The sequence below is a fragment of the Phlebotomus argentipes genome, unplaced genomic scaffold, assembly GCF_947086385.1.
Source record: "Phlebotomus argentipes unplaced genomic scaffold, Phlebotomus argentipes genome assembly scaffold_4, whole genome shotgun sequence".
Classification (NCBI taxonomy): Eukaryota; Metazoa; Arthropoda; class Insecta; order Diptera; family Psychodidae; genus Phlebotomus; species Phlebotomus argentipes.
In genome coordinates, this window is record NW_026776174.1 from 5,337,783 (window position 1) to 5,359,779 (window position 21,997).

General features: G+C 35.3%; 2 protein-coding genes across 3 annotated transcripts in view; one reads left to right on the forward strand and one right to left on the reverse strand.

The window, feature by feature from the left end:
- The window catches only part of LOC132258146 (26S proteasome non-ATPase regulatory subunit 1), a 59,310-nt gene that overhangs the window by 21,287 nt on the left and 16,026 nt on the right, over positions 1 to 21,997 (reverse strand). The gene's annotated exons all lie outside the window — the stretch shown is intronic.
- LOC132258276 (dopamine D2-like receptor) lies at positions 3,482 to 21,210 on the forward strand. Of its 2 annotated transcripts, XM_059755501.1 has the most exons (7): positions 3,482 to 4,016; positions 7,538 to 8,140; positions 14,964 to 15,196; positions 15,551 to 15,770; positions 16,210 to 16,342; positions 16,941 to 17,114; positions 18,930 to 21,210. In XM_059755501.1, exons 2-7 carry the CDS (start codon positions 7,651 to 7,653, stop codon positions 20,131 to 20,133), a joined length of 2,454 nt encoding a protein of 817 aa, XP_059611484.1. In that variant the 5' UTR covers positions 3,482 to 4,016; positions 7,538 to 7,650; the 3' UTR covers positions 20,134 to 21,210. The 2 variants fall into 2 exon arrangements, with proteins under 2 accessions (XP_059611484.1, XP_059611485.1); XM_059755502.1 differs by lacking the exon at positions 3,482 to 4,016 and having other exon boundaries at positions 7,446 to 8,140.

Below are 21,997 nucleotides of genomic sequence, written 5' to 3' on the forward strand. Positions count from 1 at the left end.
CATCAAAATGTAAACACATGTAGAAAAGTTACATGACAAGTTATTTTCTCCTCTTTTAAGTAAAAAAGAGAGAAGAACACGTGAATATTTCCCTCAATTCCCTGATAAATATTATGCCACATAATATCCGCTCCATCATTGAATGAATAAAATTGAATTCTTCACTACGTCAATAAAAATTCATACATATGTACATAATGAAGTAAGTGTACTCAAAAGTGGCAAAATAATGGAAGGTGAAACACTGGTAGAGAATTTTCTGAATTCACTTAGACGAAAATGTGGAAGATTTTCCGTGAAAACATTCAGCTTAAACTACCATTTTCTTTATGTACCTTTATTCTTCCACCATTGACTATATGTATAAGCCTTCCCTCAAGTCATACTTTTGCGGTATACATAAAATGAATTGTGCGAGAATTCCACACAGAACTTTATATCCATTACACTATCACGAAAATACCTGCTTGCAGAAGAGCGAATAGCTTCTGTGCAATCAAAGAAAATTCTCAAATTCTGCACATTATAAGGGTTGGAGGCTACAATATTATCATCCCCTTTCAAAACACGAAAAATCTCAAACTACATCTATGCTCACACAGTTGTCTATGCTACTATGAATATCAAAAAAGAAGTGTAGAATGCTGTTGAATCGCTTGGCGACGCCCGCTCCAAAGTCAGAGGAAATAGTGTCTAAAACTTTGTCATTTGAAATTCATTAGCGCATGGATTAAGATTTAATGCTCTTTTAGCATAATCCCTCATCAGCAACCGCAAATTTTCATTCTACATTTTCAAACTAGAATGTAATTAATTGAAGAAACTTTGCCGTGAATAAAAAATAATGCCGAAAAACATTGTATAGGTAGCATAGCGAGATTATTTATGTACATATGTAGCCAGATATTTAATGTCCCTTGCTAATTCATCATTATTTATTTAATCGGCACGTATTTTATAGCCCTGCCCATAAAAGTTATCACTTTGTGTGCATGAGTACGAAATGCCTACGCACCCGTTTTACGCAAAATGATACAACTGATGAGGCGTGATATTGTTATCTCAATTCCAGTCGAATTATGCATATTCCATATGTACATATTCATGGGCAGTACTGCGCAAATAATTAGTCCACCATCATACGGAGATACTACAATTGGCAAAATATCATTGATATGCAATTGAAATGTTATTATCATGGTTATAATTAAAACAGACAACATACCATATCGATAGGACATAATTATTGGCTCTTTAGCAACATGATTGGAAATTATTGCATTACTCTGTCTCACAGTATCCAAAGAACCCTACCAAAATCATTGTTATGGTGTTATACACTTTGAAGTTTGAGATAAACTTGATATCTTGAAAAAAAAAACGCGCATCTTTTCTTCACATAAACAAGTAATTGGAGTCGCACAACACAACTTTCAACAGCTTTTCACATGAGCGACGACAAGGAATTACGATAGCGCTTGCCTCAAGTCAAGAAACATTTTTAATCAAAATTCATGCTATACTCGTGAAAATATTTAAACTCTGACTACACATTGTTCCACAATTGTACCATTTTCAACCCCTCCACAGAAAATCTCTCCGCAAAGCTATATTTGGACGATATTTTGTGCAAATTTCGCCCAAATAGCGAACCCCTCGCCGGAAATAGACTTTTCTCTTCGCTAGCATATAGATTTTGTGAGCACATGCCTATATGCTCATTCATACATACATATAAAAATATAAATTGTGTATGAGACAGAGCATCCTTCATCTGCTATTCTCATTCTTCTAAAATTTTCATACTGAATCTACAGGTGTAGGCATGTGACAATTTCGATTGGATTAGACTCACTCAGTTATATACTGACTTCTTATCATTCATATTGTCTGAAGTTCATACGAAGAATGATGGTTATTGATTGCCTGATGTTCTATGAATATAGATTGATATTTAGGGAGATATACTCTTGGCTCTTCTGCTGACAATAGTTCGGCCAGTGTCACCAAAAATAAAAGCATTTAACATTGAATGACGGTAAACGTGAGATAATCAGAACTCCTAGAGATTTCTTGAAATATGACAAGTTGAGATGTAAGTCAAGAAGGAATGAAGAAGGAACTTTCAAAAGTCGTTGCACAGAAAAAGTTTGCTAAAAGTAAGAACATGACATTGTCGCATTCCGAAGTGAATAAAGCACCCAAAAGCAGAAAATAAAAAAAAATCAAATACAAACCAAAGGTAAAATACAAAATTATTCAAAGGAAGTCAGTTTTATCGTATTATCAAGAAATCAGCAAAACAAACAAGTGTCCGATATTAAAGAAGTCTACTGAATTTATTAAGTAAAAAATAGCAAAATCAAATATCAAACTTTCTACATTGTTAAGAATCTGCTAATTTAGGTTAGCGAACAATGTTAATTAGCTGATAAAAAAAAACTCCATTCAAGTTAGCTCAATTGATATTATTCACAATTTTCCTTTAAAATTAACCAAAAGTAAGAACACAACTTTTGTTGCATTTCAACTTTCATCATAATATCTGAAAATGCTGTGCACCGTGAAGAGAGATTAAAGCTTTAGCATAAATGCGTCTAGACTTGATTGTAAAGTGGGTGAAACTTCAAAGAGTTCCCATTGACATTCTCATTTTTTTCACATTTTAATGAGGTTGATGTTATGTGGGAAATGAATAAATCCACAAAATTCATTAGAGAAAATTCTACTAACTACAAATTCTGCAGATTATCTGGCTTACATCTCCTTTTTGCTACTTGCATAGCTTAGAATAGTGCTTTAATGGAGAGTCTTTTAGCATAAACTTATGTACAGGAAAACAGCAATCACTCTATCCTCTCAGTATATAATGTAATGCCCAACTACAATTATAACCCCAGAACATTGGAAGTGTCAATTGAATTTTTTTGCGAATAGGAGAAAAGTTGTTTAATTATACTCCCAGCATTTTTCTCCCTTTATAGAACTATTCAGAACAATTAATTACACAGAGATGTAAAAAGTAATTGACCCTAATCCATTAAATTCAGACGAGGATATATAAGCACAGTGTATATAGTGAGATGTCTACTTCACAGGAATTACACACTATGCGTACTGTAGATGTATGTAAATGGGAATTTCTAACCTTTGCTGACGACGTCGTCATCATCGTCATCGTCATCCCTTTTTGAAAGAACCAACCAAACACACACTCTCCTGTTTTACTTGATGGCAAAACGTATTAATGACGAGAATACCCACGATATATATATACATCACCACACAAGTGACAGAAAAGAGTGAGGAAAAATTCATGTGCTTATACCGCCAACATTTCACATTAACTCCAAAATACACACGACAGAAATTTTCCCCGCGCGCGTATATACAGCATAGAGATGATACAAACTGAGTGTGAAGGAAAAAAGCTCAAAAGCGCATGCGATATTTTGACCGTCAGTGGGTCTATGCAACCCGCACAACAATAGACCTGTTCAGTCTGCTGCGAACGGTTACTCGTGAAACAGTTGGGGAAATTCATGGGAAAGTGAATAGGGAAATCACTTTCCCTCCACTTTATACATACATCTGCATTTTGGGTGAAAGCACATTATGTACTCAATCAAGCGGATACACACATAGATGTGATATCTATTTATATACACCAACAACTTTAATCACAATTTATATGGATCTCGCATTTCATCAGAAAATCAAGATGGATTTCTATTGAAGATAATCCCACCAAAATCTCTACAAATTATGTTTCAATCCATCAGAATGGAAGTGAATAAAGACGAACACTGTGTTCAATAATTTGTGAACCATACAAACTGTAAACAATGTATATATAGTGCGTTAGGGAAATAAATCAAATGGATACAGTCTTGCGTTGATCGGATTTAATGTGCAAAATTTATCGGGATACAACAAACACATAACGAGCAACTTTTTCATTTTAATCTGTTCCGTGCGTTTTCTCATCCCTAAAATACACCCAAGAGTATTAAAAAGTATATAGAAAGTGCTAAAAAAAAATCTCTTTTCCATGCCCAATTTTAGGCCTCTCTCTTTCGCAAAATTAAATACAGGCATTCCACTTGGTGTGATAAATATTTAAAAGATACATAAAAGAGTGGGAATTATTAAATACGGATAATCTCGGTAAAATGTAAAGTTAGATTGATTGCATTTTAAATACTCCACAGCAATTAAGTCCATCGCAAACTCCAGCAACATGCCTAAAACCATAGGCACATGATATTCATATTTTCGTCCCTAGACATGTCTTTATACTAATGAAAAAAAAAAGAAAAGTTAGCGCTACGCACAAAACACTGCATATGTTAAAGAAAAACAGAAACAAAGAAAACTTTTAAAGCACATCCTCCAGAGAAAAAAACTAGCCATAGAAAGCAACTTCACCCAAAATGTCCCTCAATGTCGTGCTCATTTTCTTCTTAAATCCCTCAGAAACTTTGCTCTATCCAAAAGCATAGAGCTTCTATAGTGATGCTCAGTGTGAAAAGTTTAGAAAGTTCACGAGATAATCAATTTGTACTCTAAGTGAAGCACATTTAATACACCCATTGTCACAGGAATTAACCATTCCATTTAAAATTCCACACCGTTTAGCGACAACAACTTTCCATACCACGTGTACTATTCAATTTGATTTATAAATAAATTTCACTTTAATTTGACTAAACACGAAATAAAACAGCTGAGTGTTTTCTCCACTACACGTCAAACTCTTTCACACCACAAACAATATGGAAAGTCGAGTAATATTATTTACGACATAATTTGCTCCGCGACACCCCTCAACGTCTGGTACACAATAAATACATGCGATAAGACGAATATTGATTTTGAAATAGGAGTTGAAGTGTCTAAAATGAGTAATATTTCTTTTCACTCTCCCATTTTTTTATCCTCATGGCGCGCTCTTGAGCGGCACAAAAATACATGAGAAATTCAATATTCACGTAATCTCGAAACTCAATTTTTATTACAAACTCACATTACATTAGCCAAGAGTGAAAAAGTATGGGAAAAACTGATTTTTTCGCCGTGTTGCACATCTCGAGTGAAAATTATTACAAGGACAAGATGTGATGATTCTCTCTTCATGGAATTATTATTGCATTGAACTCAATGAAGTTTTATTTAAATAAGAACAAAAATATGATGCACATTGTGTTTCTCGCACGACAAGGAGAAAAATGATACAAACTTTATCTTTACCAAAATTCACATGATGCAATTTAACCATAAATGACAGAATTTTTTCATCATGTAATATTCAGAAACACCAAAATTCTCAGTGGAAAAGAAACACGAAAGAACATGAGTAATTTTGTGGAAAACAGATAATACTTGTTTCATTTTTTATTGGGGAATTTTTCGTGAATTTCTACACTGAAAACTTTCCATCCTGAGCATAAAAAAGCAAGAGGACAATTTCCCATGAGAGGAGTTGATCAAATTTATACGAAAGACTCCTGCAGCACATTTTGTGGTTTAAATAATAAATACACGGTGAAAAATTGCGTTTCTGGCGACTCGAAAATTGACTGAATACATAACATTATTAGTCACATTTATATTAATAATTCATACTGACCACAGGTGAACATCGTAAAGTATAGCTCAGAAAAGATACCGTTGAAGCCAAGGAAAGTCACTTCTTATCAATGATTCCACGAACATCTTTGCAAGAGAAACATTTCATGTCTACTTATGTTCAACCCTCTTCATAGATATATCTACATTATCTTATGTATAGTCAGCATTCTAACTCATTTCATAATGACAATCCCATTGTGTTGCGAAACACGGGCAGGGATTCTCAAGAGCTACCGAAATTATTTCGCCTGTTATACTTTAAAAGTGATTTTAGTAATTTAAAAAGCGTAAAAAGTTTCTTAATCAAGGATAGTCTTTGAACAGCAGCACATCTCACAAGTTTTATTGCATTTTAAGTTAAATTTGGGAAGAATTTTGTGTCTTTTTAAGTGGAAAAACTGTGCCAAGAAAAGCTCAAACCATATTTACAGCAGTGATCGGAAAGGGTATAAAACAAAGAGATTTGATAGTTCATTCACTAGAGTATTAGACCAGCATTCCAAGAGTTTCTGGTCCGAATTCACACGAATTGTAGTTGGAAAAGCAGCCCCACAGCAATATTTTATATTATTTGTTCCTTTTTTACATACTATTCTTTCTTAATACTCATATATTTTCTTCCGTTGAGTTTCACTCGAAGCACGATGTTCTTTGACGAATATGAGTCACGCTCTTAAATTTTATTTACATAAAAAAGACACCGTCAACGAAAATAATTCTAATGCTCAGACTGTGCATCAGCAGTTTTCTTTGCGTTATTCTGAAGCTTCCCTCTTATTCCGAATGGCATAAAGCACTGTTTCACTGACTTTCTTCCATAACTTCACAGAATCTTTTATTTCTTTCAGTTCATTTCCGCAGTGCGTTGCAAATAGTTTGGCTTTTGCTAAAAACTTGACTTCAAAAATCTCTTCTTATAACAAAAAAAGATTTTGCAAAATCATTCAACAGTCACAAAATCTCATATTATTATCTAAAAACAAATACACACAACATATGCCTCGCTTCTGAGAAAAACCCTTTTCCCTAAATCCAGTTTATTTTTTTCCATTTCTCGACACCGTACAGCACTTTTAGCACTCTACAAATTTCACTTTAATCCGATTTGGTAGAAAATACATAGGTATACAAAAAATAGAGAGGTCTTGCGTACACGATCAAAACGAGAAATAGTTAAATTGATGGAAATGTATCAGATGAATAATTGCGGGGTTTTATTATCGTTCTAGCTTCATCCTCCCGTGAAGCATATAAAACTCCACCCAGAGGATAATTTACGCGTTCACGTACGAAATGTATTTGTTATAATGTCAAACATTACACACGTTTTGCATAACCGCACACTTTTTCTTGCATACACATTGTAACAGATTAGGGCCACGAGCTTTCCCTAGACCTCTTGACGCTATAATCCATCCGCACACACACACGAACACCTTTGCATACAAAAAAAACGAGGTAACAAAAACAGATTTATGACTGTGGAAAATTAAATGATAAATCCATTGTGTGTTACACTATGTGAAATGATTTTCCAACCACCCCCGGAAAAGCCTCAAAATGTAACATACAAACTCCCCATAATCAAATTCCATTGTCCATTGTTATTGCTGAACATCACTAGCAGTTTCATTAGGCACAAATCAAAAGGGCGCTGTGGAATGTAATGTGGTTGAGCTTTCATCGAAAAATTGTTTGTCACGCACATATGCAAAATTCTCACATTCCTCTCCTTCGGTAATTAATGGCTCAAGTTGCAATTATAATCACTTCATATTTCGGAGAAAATGCCAATTTACTAATTCGTCTGCAGCAGAGAGGCAGAAAATTGGACATAATTAGATCATAGTGAAAATTAAAACACAAAATCAAAGGTGGAAGTGAATGAAAAATTCAATATTTTCAGCATAAAAAAATGGTTTGATATCAATATGTGAAATATACAGGGACAAGAAAATAGAAAATGCTAATAGTGGAATAGCCGAGAGACATTCAAGCACAACAATCAGTGGAGAGAAAATGAGTGAAGTGGGACCATTTAACTCATCAAAAATAATACTGTGGTCCCTGTCATCGCTGGCATCCACCAACAAACAGTCACATCTGCTCGATGCAAATTCTTTTGAACACCCTTACAACGCGGCAATAAATAGCAGCAAAATCAATGAGAGCACCCTATGGGCCACCACTTCATCGGCCGCCACTGCAACAAGTACATCGTCAATTATCACCACATCGCCCACATCATCGGAAGCATCGGGAACATCGTCCTCGACATCAGATAACGTAGATGAAATTACAAACGCCAAGGAGTTGAATAATTACTGGGCCCTATTGGCTTTAGTTCTGGTATTCGGCACCGCGGCAGGAAATATATTGGTTTGCCTCGCCATTGCATGGGAGCGTCGATTGCAGAATGTCACCAATTACTTTCTCATGTCGCTGGCCATAACTGACCTCATGGTGGCAATTTTGGTCATGCCGCTGGGAATATTAACATTAGTTAGAGGTGAGTTGTGCTTTTTTTTTCTCCCTCGCGCACTCTTTTCGAACACAAACAAAATATGCTGTAACGAAAGTTTAGCGCCAATTTTGAGAATACAAAAATATATGTTCAACACATTATACAGTGTTTATGGTTTCTTCTACAGATCGTTTAAATATACACTTAATATAACATGAGGAATTCCGTATATATTTATAGAAAGATTCTAGCACGCAATTCATAAACGTATATGCAAAAATAAGTACCATAATATCCCACACAACCATTCCTCATTATGAAACACAAATTTTTTTGCTAACTTTGCAATTTCACCAATAAAATCTGAGCAGCATAAACTCTACATGAACTACCCAACACACATTTATTGCTCAGATTCCAAAGAAATGGAGTGCAGTTTTAAACACAAATCAGTCTTCCCTTTAGATATTGTGCAAGAAACTCAGACAGCAAAACTGTATTGCAAGACGAATCGTTTATCTTATGCAGAAATTTTAGAGTTTAGCACTTCTCACGAACTTACAGTGATTGTGCTATTAATTATTTGAATGAAACAAGAATCTTAGAGAACGATTGCTGATTATATAGTTCAAGAGTAAACTTCCATTGACTCGCGTGTTGAAGTCAAAGACAATCGACTTGAATAAAGAAGAACTTTTGCTTGTTGAAACTGAACATCCACATAAATTCATGTGACACTCTGAATAAATCTATTTAACTTTTTGTTTACTTGCACAATTACAGTAGTAAAAGCCAGTGAAAATAATTACACATTTCAAAGCACAAGTCTGTGCACCTCACATTAAAATTTTTGCAAAAGCAAATGCACTAACGTGGTTCGAGTTAAATAAATTAAATTACAAAATATTATACCTACTGGATAAAAATGCATCAATCGATGGCATGAGAAGGAAAATACCGAATTTAACTATTTTTCTGATATTCAAAAGATGCATTTTACCTCATTTTTACCCTAATAAATGGTAGTTAAAAGCACATTTTTCCTTTCCAGTCTGATTGAGGGAGCGATTTTTGCAATATTTCCCCGTTCTTCCCCAATCGCAATAAACACATGAGACACACAATTGAAATCTAATATTAAAAGCTCAGTGCAATGAACGTATTTTCCTTTTTTATACATATGCATAAAATATGTATAGGAAAAGATATTTCGTGTATTGCATTTTATGTGCGATATTATATATTTTATTGTCACGATATAGTGCAATTTGGTATTATTGAGTGCTGCTGGCATAGAGCAACTTCCTTAACGGATGAAATAGTCATAAATATGATATTTTGCCGTTTTCAGTGTGTATAAATCAATATGAATAATAAGACTGACACAAGCAAATCACATGCAATTATATTTAAGAGAACAATAACTTCCAATTTATTCAAGTAGAATTAATCTGTACGAAAACATGACTGAATATTAAATTCAATTTCTCCTTCAAATTTGTTTGTGTCTCTAATCTTTTTCCAATACAAAACACACATTTTGATTATGGTGTTGTTGAAAAGTATAAAGACGACATTGATAGGTATTTCTTCCTTCTCTTGCATAAAAATAGACAAAGTTCACGGACAACAATTCACAATATGGGCAAAAATACATTTTCTAGGTCTAGGTTTGCATCGCGCTGCTGAATTATTTACTGTTTGCTGTCTGTATGCATTCTAAGAAGACTTTAGTATACTTGCACTTTCCACTGTTGCATATTCTTTCTCTATGCGATCAGCACATGTGTTTGAAATTGATTTTACCTTAACATTTTACCCTCTCTTCACATAATTTATTATTTATTACACACACTCGCGACAATGACATTTATAAATTATTATGACGATCAATTTTCCCTTGCGTTGCAAATGCAAAAATGATATTTTTCATTAATTCATGGCAGTTTCATTGTAAAAATTTGCGTCTCCAAATACGAATTATGCATTCAAGTGCAAAATCTCTGAACTTGTGGCCAATAAAAATGTGCGCATAAATGATGTGGAAACTTTTGTGAAAGTTTCACAGAAAAATTTTATACAAATTTTCTTATTTTCATATAATTGTATTTTTCTGCGAGCTTACGAGTGTGTCACTTGAAATATATCCAATCCTCATACCTGTGAAAACTTCAAGAGGAAACTCCTCTAAAATTTATTCATTCTTTTTCACATCGTGTACTCGCAACTTCCTTCTTCCATGTGCACACTTTCGATCCAACGCCCCTCCAAGGATTCATTCAAACATGAAATTGTTCGTTGCCTACAATAGCAAGTACCAAGCAAACTCAAGTGCTTCTTTTGGCACTCATATGCGAAAGGAATATGAGTAACTATGTAATACCACAGAAGTTGATAAGCGTGAAATTTTATAACTCTCTCTTCTGCCCTTACACTTGTAAATCTATTATATAAAACACCCTTACTTTCAATTTCACCCAACGTACTCCAATGCGTCTCGATACCGCGCAAAGATATCGCTAAGGTATTCAGAGGGAAAAATATTTTAGCAATAAAAACTTACAGTTATTGACATCGTGGAGTTCCTCTACTGCATATTGGCAAAGTTAGAACGATTGTGGCGAAGCATTAAAAAGCCTAAGCTAATAAATTTTTTTTAGGTAAAGTTCATTACACTCAAAATAGCACAAGTTGATGATACTAAACAACTTCTCATTTAAATGGGTCGCAATAAAATTATTCACTAATTACCATGTTACATTTCACAATGATGATGCCTGTAAAATTGCCAAGTCAGAAAAGGGACGAAGAAACTGCGTAATCTTTAAAGTGACTTCTTCTCCCTTCATTTTAAGCGTTCCCCGAGAAAAAGATGGTTAGAGTGTGAGCAACAATAAAGGAAAACGACTGAAAAATGTGTTACACCTACTAAATGTAACTTTGTATTATGCAATATACAAAAGTACCAATTTAGTCACAAATCGTCGAATAGGGAACTTTTCAATTTGAGATTCAATATATATTCACACACTGAAGGCACACACAGGAAGGCATTTTCGTATATATATATATATATAAACATATATTTCTGGGAGGGAAAAGAGATGCCAATTCACTGTGAGAATTCACAGCACATAAGACTAATATAAAAGGGAACATAATATACACTTTCCCGCCTCTCGGTATTTGCCCAACAATCTTCCCCCCTCATATTAGTCAAATATACATAAATGCGAATATTTTTACTACCACACCTCGAGCCCAGGAAACTGAAACGATTAATAGGTACCAATTCCTTTGATACTTGCATAGACGGCAAATACATTCACAGCACTGAGAAAAATGTATGAACGGAATTGCCATGAGCTATCAAATGATATTTATTGAAATATATGCAATAAATTCACAATTTATCCATGCAAAATGGGAATTTTTATACATACAAATATGTATTGTAGAGCTTTGAATGAATTTCTCTATGCCGTTGACGGCTATAGTCAATGGGAAAGTCTTCTACAAAAATTTTCAGCACCAAATATAACCAAAAAAAAATCACTAAGAAAGATCAGATTCTTTGCGCAGAGAGTCACAACTGTCTTTTCTGATTTTTTGCCACTTTCCATCAGGAATGAAATATATGTATTCAACCAAGTACATTTCTTTCAGTGCACATCAAAATGATTTTGCACTTAGATCTCACATAATATAACACTCCTTCTTTGGTACATTGCACATATATACACGAATTGTACATAAATCCTAGGAAATTTCGCCATATGTTCATGACTATGTAGGAATGCAGAAAATTCAAAAGACGAAGGTGAATAATGCCAACGACAACGCGCTTTAAGCGGAATTTCTAAAATGAACTCCTCTGAAAATCCTATAACGTTCGTCACATCGAAACTTTCATCTCTGGCGACAGTATATAAAAAGCGATTTTGTCAATATTAAATTCACTTCCCAAACTGCTATATTAATCTTTTCTCTAGGTATGTAGTCGAAAAAAGGATATTGAGAGTGGCTCTTCAAATCCCAATATTCTTCCCCAAAGTACCTTCTCCAATGTGAACAGAAGTCATTAAAATAAGAACAAAAATCAATACAAACTTATAGCGTGAACTTCAGCCGATGTAGTTTACACAAGAACTCCTTGTGTTTCAATCTTGACACATTAACTATAGTATTATTGACATCCCCAACAAGCTGATTAAGGGTCCTTCATGACTCTACCAACAAAACATCAGCCAAAATGCCAATGTGTGTTCTGTTCTTACTTCCCTTCCAATTTATCTTTATTGGACGAAATTACAACTTACAACCGTATAATAAAACACAACAAGATGTAAGTGATTTAAGGCTACAAAACCTCACAATAGTTGTGGCAACAATATATTGAGCGTTAAAATGAAACTTACCACATTTTGTACATCATGCACAACACAAAGTCATGGTAGCAAAACTTACCTGAAAAACGTAAAGGGAGAAAAGTGAATTAGTAACATACAGGAAAAGGCACAATCATTTATTTATAAACCTAAACACAAGGACACAATTTCCCATCAATATTATTGACCTATGTTATCGATTCATAATGTTTTCACAGAAAACACTCAGGGTCTCCCAGCATTTCCACCAATGTTGCCCTTTATAAATGCATAAATAACACTGTGGCTTTGATCAATCTATAGATCGTTCACGCGTGATGAACTCATGACTCAGGAAAAGGAATATGATTTTCGATTGTTTCCCATACGGAAACACACGTGTACACTTTTCCAGATCAACAAGTTGTTTCACTGCACTTTCAAAATTAAAGTAAACTATACGTCAACCCTCTTCATACTCCCAATTTTCTCATAGCTCTACAAAATTGAATGTGCAACACATGCTCGTCTTCCTACCATTTTCAGCACACATTTTCCCTCGAATCAGGTAGAAAAATCACATCAATTCGACTTATATACTCCTAATCTTTCTCTGCACATAAGCGCCCACATGGACTATTACATATGTATGAAGAAACATATAATTTCCCATACTAAACTACTTAAAGGCCAATTTAAAAGAAGCTTTCCTCCTCCTTGTCTCCTTTTTCATTACGTTTGCTCTTCATATGGCGAGAAAAGCAGATTTGCTGTTGAATTAAAAGTGTCTATTATACAAAAAAAAAAGTCAATTGAATAGCACAACGCTGACATTTCCTTTTTCCCACACACACTTTATATATTGATGAATGGTTCAAGAAGAATAATTCAGAGTGTAAAATTGCCAAGTAGCCATATATTACGCCATGAAGACACGGCCATGCTGAATTGTTTAAAGCACTTTATCACAAACTCTGCCCACACTTTTTGTTTACCACTCATGACGTTTATCTAGTCTAATTCTGTGGCTTTTCTCCCATCTTTGGCTAAAACTTTTCTCACAGCGCACACATACAACAACATACATAGAGATCCATCAAATATTTGCAATATTCATAAGTTTCTGCTTGTGGATTGATTACAATAAGATAGAGAGGCACACTGAGATGATAATACTGCATATAAAGAGACATATTTATATCCTCAAGCCAAGGAGAGTGAAATAAAACTTTCTTATGTACACTTTACTACCAAAATATTCCTATGTACCACCCCGGCATTTCGCTAAACTCAAGACGATGGACTATACATAGCACACTTCACTGCTAGATAATTCACAATTTCACAGCACAACATCTTCTGCACTATTACGTCAAATTTTCCCCACTGTTACCGTAAATTTATTGATTTAAATTCACACCATTTTTCCCGTAGAGATTAAAGAGAGAACCGTAATTGAAATTCCACAGAATGCAAAAAAAACACTTTTATGTGCAAATTTGTATTTTACACGTTTTCACTAAATATCAACTAAATGGTTGTCTGTTGCGGTTCCGCTACCTTTTTATGATTCAATACGCCCATAAAGGAAACATTAAATAAACGTGATGGCATTAATTGCTATGATCTACCTAAAAACAAATGGGATTTAAAGCTAAAAGAGCACATAACCACGTAACAAAATTATATAATAAAAACAACAATTACGCTGACTCACTTTATACAGCATCTGACTTCTTTTATATCTCAAAATCGCAATTATAAACTGCCATTAATAGCCGAGCATGAGTTGAGCATTATTGCGAAGATGAAGTTACTCTTCGAAATGGCATTTTTAATCAATAAATTCTCGCGAATATGTAGAGTCTCGTTTGACATAATAACACTTGACACCACCAGTTCGAGTACACATCGCAAAGCTTTATTTTAATATCAAATAGTAGCTCAATTCTGGTTGCTCTATGGCACAAACAGTGATCACAATTAGGATAAAAGCAACATTTTCAAACAGACATTTTTATACAACAACAATCTAAATGTAAATACTCCATTCACCAAATTTTTTCTTTTTTTTTTCTTCTTTATACGAAGATTTTGTAGTATTTCGTAGTAAATCATTATTTTAATACACTTTAATCAGCAAAGCTTTGAACATATCCCAATATCATTCAGTGTAGAATATTTTTCATTCCATACACAAACGACAGACGGCTAAACCAAAAAAAAACACACACATACACATCAAATCCTAGAGTTGAAAATCTAAATTGACATTTCTATAATACTTTTCAATCACGTCTGAAGGATCAATTTTATGATTCACTGCCACTGTCATATGGAGAAACTTTTCCAAACTTTGCGTATCAGAAAGTCATAAGTTCAATCATATCTCATATTTTATACAACATCTAGCTTTTTATGATGATATTTCCACCATAATTGGATAGGCACATGTTCATGAATTCATCTCCTCCAATTTTTCTCTCTCTCTCTCTTTTCAGGATACTTTCCTTTGCAGTCTGAACATTGCTTGGCATGGATTTGCCTGGATGTTCTCTTCTGTACAGCCAGTATTATGCACTTGTGCACAATATCTGTGGACAGATATTTATCCCTGCGGTATCCCATGAGATTCGGAAGGAACAAGACAAGAAGACGAGTCACACTCAAAATTGTCTTCGTGTGGTTGCTGTCCATCGCCATGAGCTTACCACTTAGTTTAATGTACTCTAAGGTAAAGATTTACTATAAATTATTCCATCTATGTTGCCTTGGCATCGCTCATTATTAATCTCTCATGCAATAATCATCACCACCGAGATTCTCTGCTCAAAATCAATTAGGCAGATTCTTATCCCACCTCTTATCCTGGAAACACCCACTCCATACATTTCCCACCTTTATATTTCATCTCCTCTTTTATAACGATAAATTATAGCTCGGCTATTGACATATCGCTATTCCAAGAGCACCACAACATTAAAGACACCCATAGAGAGAGAGTATATAGATCATGGAGAGAATGAGAACCTCAATAAAATAATAATCCACAATAATGGTATATTTATTATGGCATATCTATTTATAGAATCACGCCTCTGTTCTTGTGGACGGCACTTGCCAAATTCCGGATCCAGTGTACAAATTGGTCGGATCCATTGTGTGTTTTTACATACCTCTTGGTGTAATGCTTTTAACGTATTGCCTAACTGTGAGATTACTCGCCCGTCAGCGACAAAATTTGGGTGGCGGTACAACCGGGAATACAGGCTGGGCTAGTGGATGGCTTGGACAAACACCTGCCTTAGGTGATTTTCGTCATATTCATTCTGCCCGCTAGAATTCTCACCCCATAACCTCCAGATGCTCACCTAAGTAACACTGTCATACACTGCACATAACACATCTTTCTCTCCCTTCGAGCTGCTCATTTGCCCATCATTCAAATATACATTTAATTTTAGAAATTCTCCCCACGTACATTTTAATTTAATAACACAAACAAATTTTTTGTCATTATATTATCTATACTCATTGTCGAAACTTTTCCCTCGCATTCATTATGTTCTTTCCCCTTGACAAAAAAAAATCTCAGAACAAATTGAAAAATCAGAGAAGTTAACTTCTACTCTAACTTTTTTTCATGCTATCACACCTCACAATATATATATATATATATATATATACCTTATCGAGTTTCACCAAACAAGATACTTATAAAAAAAATTATGTACATCCTGCATATAGAGAGACGCTGTACGTGGAGAAGATTACTCAAGACGAGTCTCCCCTCAACACCAAATCATGCCCATTCAGCAGCGTCAACAGACACTGAACTTTCCACTCTAGATAATCATGAACTGTGGCTTCCGGACTCGAGGTATGGAATTTTAATCAAGTCATAAACATTATTGTATCCTCGCCAAGGCATCAAATATTTAAGATGGGAAACACATATAAAACATACATCATCACTTTTTCTTCCCATCCACATCATTTTTAGCAGACGGAATTTTTCACATCTCGCCTTTTCCCTGTGATCAATTGTAAAAGTTACTTTCACGAATAGAATAATTAATTTAAAGAAAAGTGATAATTATTAAAAGAAATGTTATTTTCACGAAAAGTTCAAAAGTTGCTAATAAAGGTGATTTTTTGCAAGATTAAAGTTTTCACAAAATGCAACAAGCTAAAATCAAATTAATGTCATTTGCACGTACCAAATTGCCACTCACGAGAGTTGTTTCAATTACCTCAAATTGATTCTGTCGCATTTTGAATTTTCCACAGAAATCCCATCTTCACATAAATTAGGCCCAAATGAGAGCTTATCTCGCTTTTTTTTTATGCTGAAAAACCTTTCCAAATTCCACTTCAAACTCAGGATAAATCTGTATATGTGAATTTGTGTAATTAATTCAATCCATATTCATGCTAATCTGTTATACAATGACCACATTGATGCATATTAATTACAGCATTCCCGAACCCACGCCATCGACAATGACAGCCCTTCATCAATTCGGGGCAGAGATGCTTAAACTGTCCCGAGGATTGGAATCTGTGGGCTCAACCATGAACAGAAGTGAGCAAAAAAGCAGCCAAAGTGTGGTGACCAATGAAGAAAAATTCACGAGAACCACAACGAACAGGTAAATGAATTTTCCCCCCCACACATACACGCACATAATATTTTATGTATACGCTGTATCACTTGACATATTCATTACTTCCTTCCATTTGTACCTCCTCTGTAAAATCCACTGCTAACGAGCGAAAATTGCCTATCAATATGTATCCTCTCATACATTCTGCTACATGTCACGGCACTAAAGCAGTTTCAATTCAATTTTCTCTGCACTAACTTTGCAATATAATGTTGTATGCACGCCGCCCTCTTGCCGCTCCATTACCCTATTTGCAATTAATAATCCTCCAGAGTGTGTTCGTTGAGGAATTATGATTTAATTAATATGAAAATCACTCGTAATTTGCAAATCATTATTATCAATTTATGGAATACCTTTGGGATTCTACCCCTTTAATTGCATTGACAGCACAACACTCTTTCATCTCACGTTGTACTTGAAACAATTTCACCCAATTCAAAGAATAAACCATCAAATTGAAAATTCGGTTTGCCTTTGTGTGCCCAAAGTTTCACACCAAATCCCAAACAGTATATAGCATAATAATTATATAAAACAGAACCGTTTTATGTAAATTACACCAGCGATTACCACACTTTTCTCCTCTTTTCAACCGCCCATCGAGCCAATTGTTCCCAATTGAGCCAATGAATTTAAATACATCATCCTGCAAAAATTCGCAAGTTGCCAGCGAACAAAAAACAATCACGTATAGTGAGAATGAATTTAATGCAATTCCCAAGTCATTAAGCGAAGAAAAATGAGGAAAATTCACAATTTTTATCACCTTTCATATTTTTTCTGCTCCTTCCTTTCACTCTGCGCCACTCTTTATCTCATTCTCATCCCTTGCATGCCTTTGTAACCTGAACAATACGGGCAGTTAATTATTAATTAGGCTACAAATTAAAGAGAGGATGAAGAATCCTACGCAATTTCCTATCTTTTTCTACCTGCATGGACATGAGGGCTATATTATGTATAATCTGCAGTCCTAATACACATCTATACATCTGGCGCAATGTGTTGGAAAATTTTGGAAATCGATTCTATTTAAAAAACACCCCAGCGGAAAAAGTGTCGCTATATATTCTCAGCATATAATGCGTATATGAAACACCTGAATGAAAATAAATTAGCTACGCAGTATACAAACAAACATTTCCCATCCATGGCATCGCGCACTCGAGACACACACGCGCCCAGAATCTACAGTAGGATTGATAGACATTTCCACCGGTGGAAAATTGATCAAATAATTAGAATTTTATTGTTTGCAATTTTTATTTTTAGCACTTTCCCAACCGCGTTGGTTAAATGACAACAAAACACCCACAGCAAGACGCATTTATAGGCGATAAACCGTACAAAATATCCTCACGCAATCACGACTTCGTGTTAATATCTTATCAATCTTTTATATAGATAATATTCAATGATTAGGTCTGGTCATTATGACACAAAAGAATCCAAGAGAATGAGCGGATTTTCCTGAATATTGTGTATGCTATACTCAGTAAAATCCGTAAAAGCTTTGTTTGGCTCGTAAATTGTTGCCGCAGGAAAATTTTGCGACAATTCAGAATATATTATGGAATTGGTCAGTTATGCGAAATCAATCATACGCTTAAAGACGTCAAGCTATCTTCTTTGCTTTGAATTCATGAATTTAAGTACCTATAGTATTAAAGAGATAGATAAATTGATTTATTTACAACTTTTACCGAGTTCCAGACGGAGAAATATTGTTCAACCTTCCAATACACTTTGCCACGTTTTGCCTGCAGCTAAAGGAGTTCCATTTCAATTGATTTCCAGGTCAATAGTTTTAATAAAGAAAGACAAGGAGCCAAAAGAACCATCCCAGCCTAAAGTGCGCAAAAGACGAGCATCAGCAACAACATGGACAACGCGGAAGTCGTCAAACGTGTCATTTCCGCGAAAGCGCTTCAACAGTTTACCTCGCTGTTCACTTTTAATGGATGATAAGAAGGATTTCTATGAATTATTCATCAAAGAAATTCAAGACAACAGAGAACGACGAAAATCCCCGCGGAAAGCTCCAAATATCCAACATTCATCGCTCAGTGACGGAGCCGAACAGTCGGAGTGCAATGAAACGGAACCCGAGGAGGACAATGGTCAAGTAACCCACCTAAAACTACCGCCCCCATGCACTTGTCCGTATTTCGGCGACAAGCCACGACATCAGCAACACCATCTGAAGCCCACCGAAGTGAAAATTATTTCCACCTCTGTCAACTTTCGTTCCGCCACGACTCTCAGTGAGCCAAACAACATCGACATCGATGCCATCCAGACACTCAGCTCCAGTTCAGCCACTATTCTCACGTCTACATCATCCACCAAGAGTCTCTCGACACTCCCCACAATATCATCATCCACGCCTCAGCGCAAGCTGAGCTACTCCAAGTCAAATTCCATCGTCACGTGGGATTCAAGGAGAAATCAGCGACGCGGCTCGAGTTTCGGCAGTTCAGGCACTCGCACATCCTTGCTTCTGACACCCACGAAAATCCCCATCAGCGGCGCCAGTTCGCAGCTCAGGAGATCCGCGACCCTGCGACAGGGCAGTCATCTCAGTGACACCATCATCGACCGGAAGTCGCCCAAGATTCCTTCGTCGCCGTGTCTGTTGCAGCGCACGGCCACCATCCGATCGCACCACTCGCGCAACTCTAGCGTCGTGTCGCGCAACTCATCGCGGCACGGACGCATCATTCGCCTGGAGCAGAAGGCCACCAAAGTGCTCGGCGTGGTGTTCTTCACATTCGTCATCCTCTGGGCGCCCTTCTTCGTCCTCAACCTCCTGCCCACCGTGTGCGCCCACTGCGAGAGCAACATCAGCCACTGGGTATTCGACGTGGTCACATGGCTCGGCTATGCCAGCTCAATGGTCAATCCAATCTTCTACACAATCTTCAACAAGGTATTCCGTCAGGCTTTCCGCAAGGTATTACTGTGCCAATATAGCAAGACAAGCTGGCGACCTCACAGGTAGCAGCAAAATGTCACATCACCAAAAAGATGTGCTAAGATTAAATAGACGTCTTTCCATAATTTAGACATGATTGATTCAAATGTGATTAATTGGTTGATTGATTGCTTCAACTACCTAATTGTTCAACTAATAATTCCCCCATTATACACGCAAATAAATCATATGTTGTGTACATAACAGAGGCTTCAATTTTATACACCACATTTCACAAAAGCGTCTTCATTGTCAATTCAATTCAATCAACAATTTGTTAAACTGCACAATCCCTGATTAAATACCGCGATTAAATCTAACCTAGAACAAAAATGTCATGTTCTGTCTGACACGGTTATAAAATATAGATTTTGTTGAAAATGTCACATTTAACACCATTGCAAATGCAATAGACAAACAAACATGGAGAATATTGAACATTGAAAGTCAATTTGACTATCCGAAAGCAAAAAAAATGGTGTGCCAAATCAAATCAATTTTTGCTGGAAACACGCGCGATATGTTTTCACTCCATTAGTAAAATCCACATCTCTGATAACTCAACCAAAAATCAACTGTTTGCCTACCAGAGAAGTTTCCTATCAACTAAAATTTCTAGATTTTTTTTCTTTTTAGGTTTTTCACCAAATTAAAGTATCACAAGTCAATTCTTTAACACATCAACTGAAGTTCAATGAAACTATACTAGAAATCCATTCTTAATTGTATTATTAGTGTGTATTTGAGAAATAGAATCAAAAAATTAACGTATCAAATGCAATTAATTTAATAAAATCTTAATGAGATTATGTATGATGGAGAATTAACAAGAAAAGGTGCTACCAAAGAAAGGATTATAAATCCAAATTCAACCTTCACAAAATAATGCAATTATTCATGAAAAGTATATAAATAACGCTCATGTAACACACATTTAAACGAACCTCTCATCCCCAAAATAAATATGAAGAGCTTTCTATGTAAGATTAGAACAGTATCACGTGAACATGTCTCATGAAATACAATTCAAATCCCCACCCATTTAGTGACATTTAGATCTTAGTACAAAATGCCAAAAAGTGTAGAAACATTTCGCAAAATAAAGGATGAAAGTGAATTACTCTTCTCCGTTTATTGTGTATGGGTTTTGTGTATGTGTGGAGAGGAGTGGAAGTTGCCATGGTAAGTATCACATAACTATCATTAGAATAGTGATACAAATTGATGGCCAATTCATTAAAGTACATGTAAATATGTCACATACAGCAATTAAAACAATCCATTTATACGCCGCAATCAAATTAACAATGCGTCCCAATGATATTTAATCTAATACTCTGTTAATATCGTCTAGCACAGAGTTCAGCAGCTCAATTGATATTCCGTCTATGTGAGTGAAAATTTCCCCAAAATCCAACTGTTAAATTCTACAGGCGCCAACGATTATAAAATTATTCAAAATACTCAATAAACATATGAGAAAATAAGCACACGTAAAATTGAAAAGTTCTGCGAAAGCGATGTGTTTTTCCTCAACATTATATGTATATACACACACAACTCCATCTCAAAGTACATAAAACTTTTGTTAAAATTCAAATAACAACGATGATGTACGCATATTACACATGCATATATTCTTCTCGGCGGTGTGAATTAATTTCTGTGAAAATATAATGTATCAAGAACAAAAGTATTCAGCACCCTTGTCACCCAGTTTCACATCTTAATGCCTTGACATCATCTCCATCATTCACTCTACGATGTTATCAGAATGTGTCGGAAGAAAAGAAGAAATGAAATCCACCTCCTACACATAGTTTCAAGAGTCTCTCTGTTCACCACTACACGCCACAAAGTTACTTCCTCTTCCTAACTTTACATTTTCACA

What these genes read in the sequence shown, in the direction of transcription:
- LOC132258276 (XM_059755501.1), top strand. Translation starts at nt 7,651, where the DNA reads ATGAGTGAAGTGGGACCATTTAACTCATCAAAAATAATACTGTGGTCC. An exon ending in AATATTAACATTAGTTAGAG is followed by an intron (nt 8,141 to 14,963) that starts GTGAGTTGTGCT and finishes CTCTCTTTTCAG; the next exon opens with GATACTTTCCTTTGCAGTCT. An exon ending in TGGACAAACACCTGCCTTAG is followed by an intron (nt 15,771 to 16,209) that starts GTGATTTTCGTC and finishes TCCTGCATATAG; the next exon opens with AGAGACGCTGTACGTGGAGA.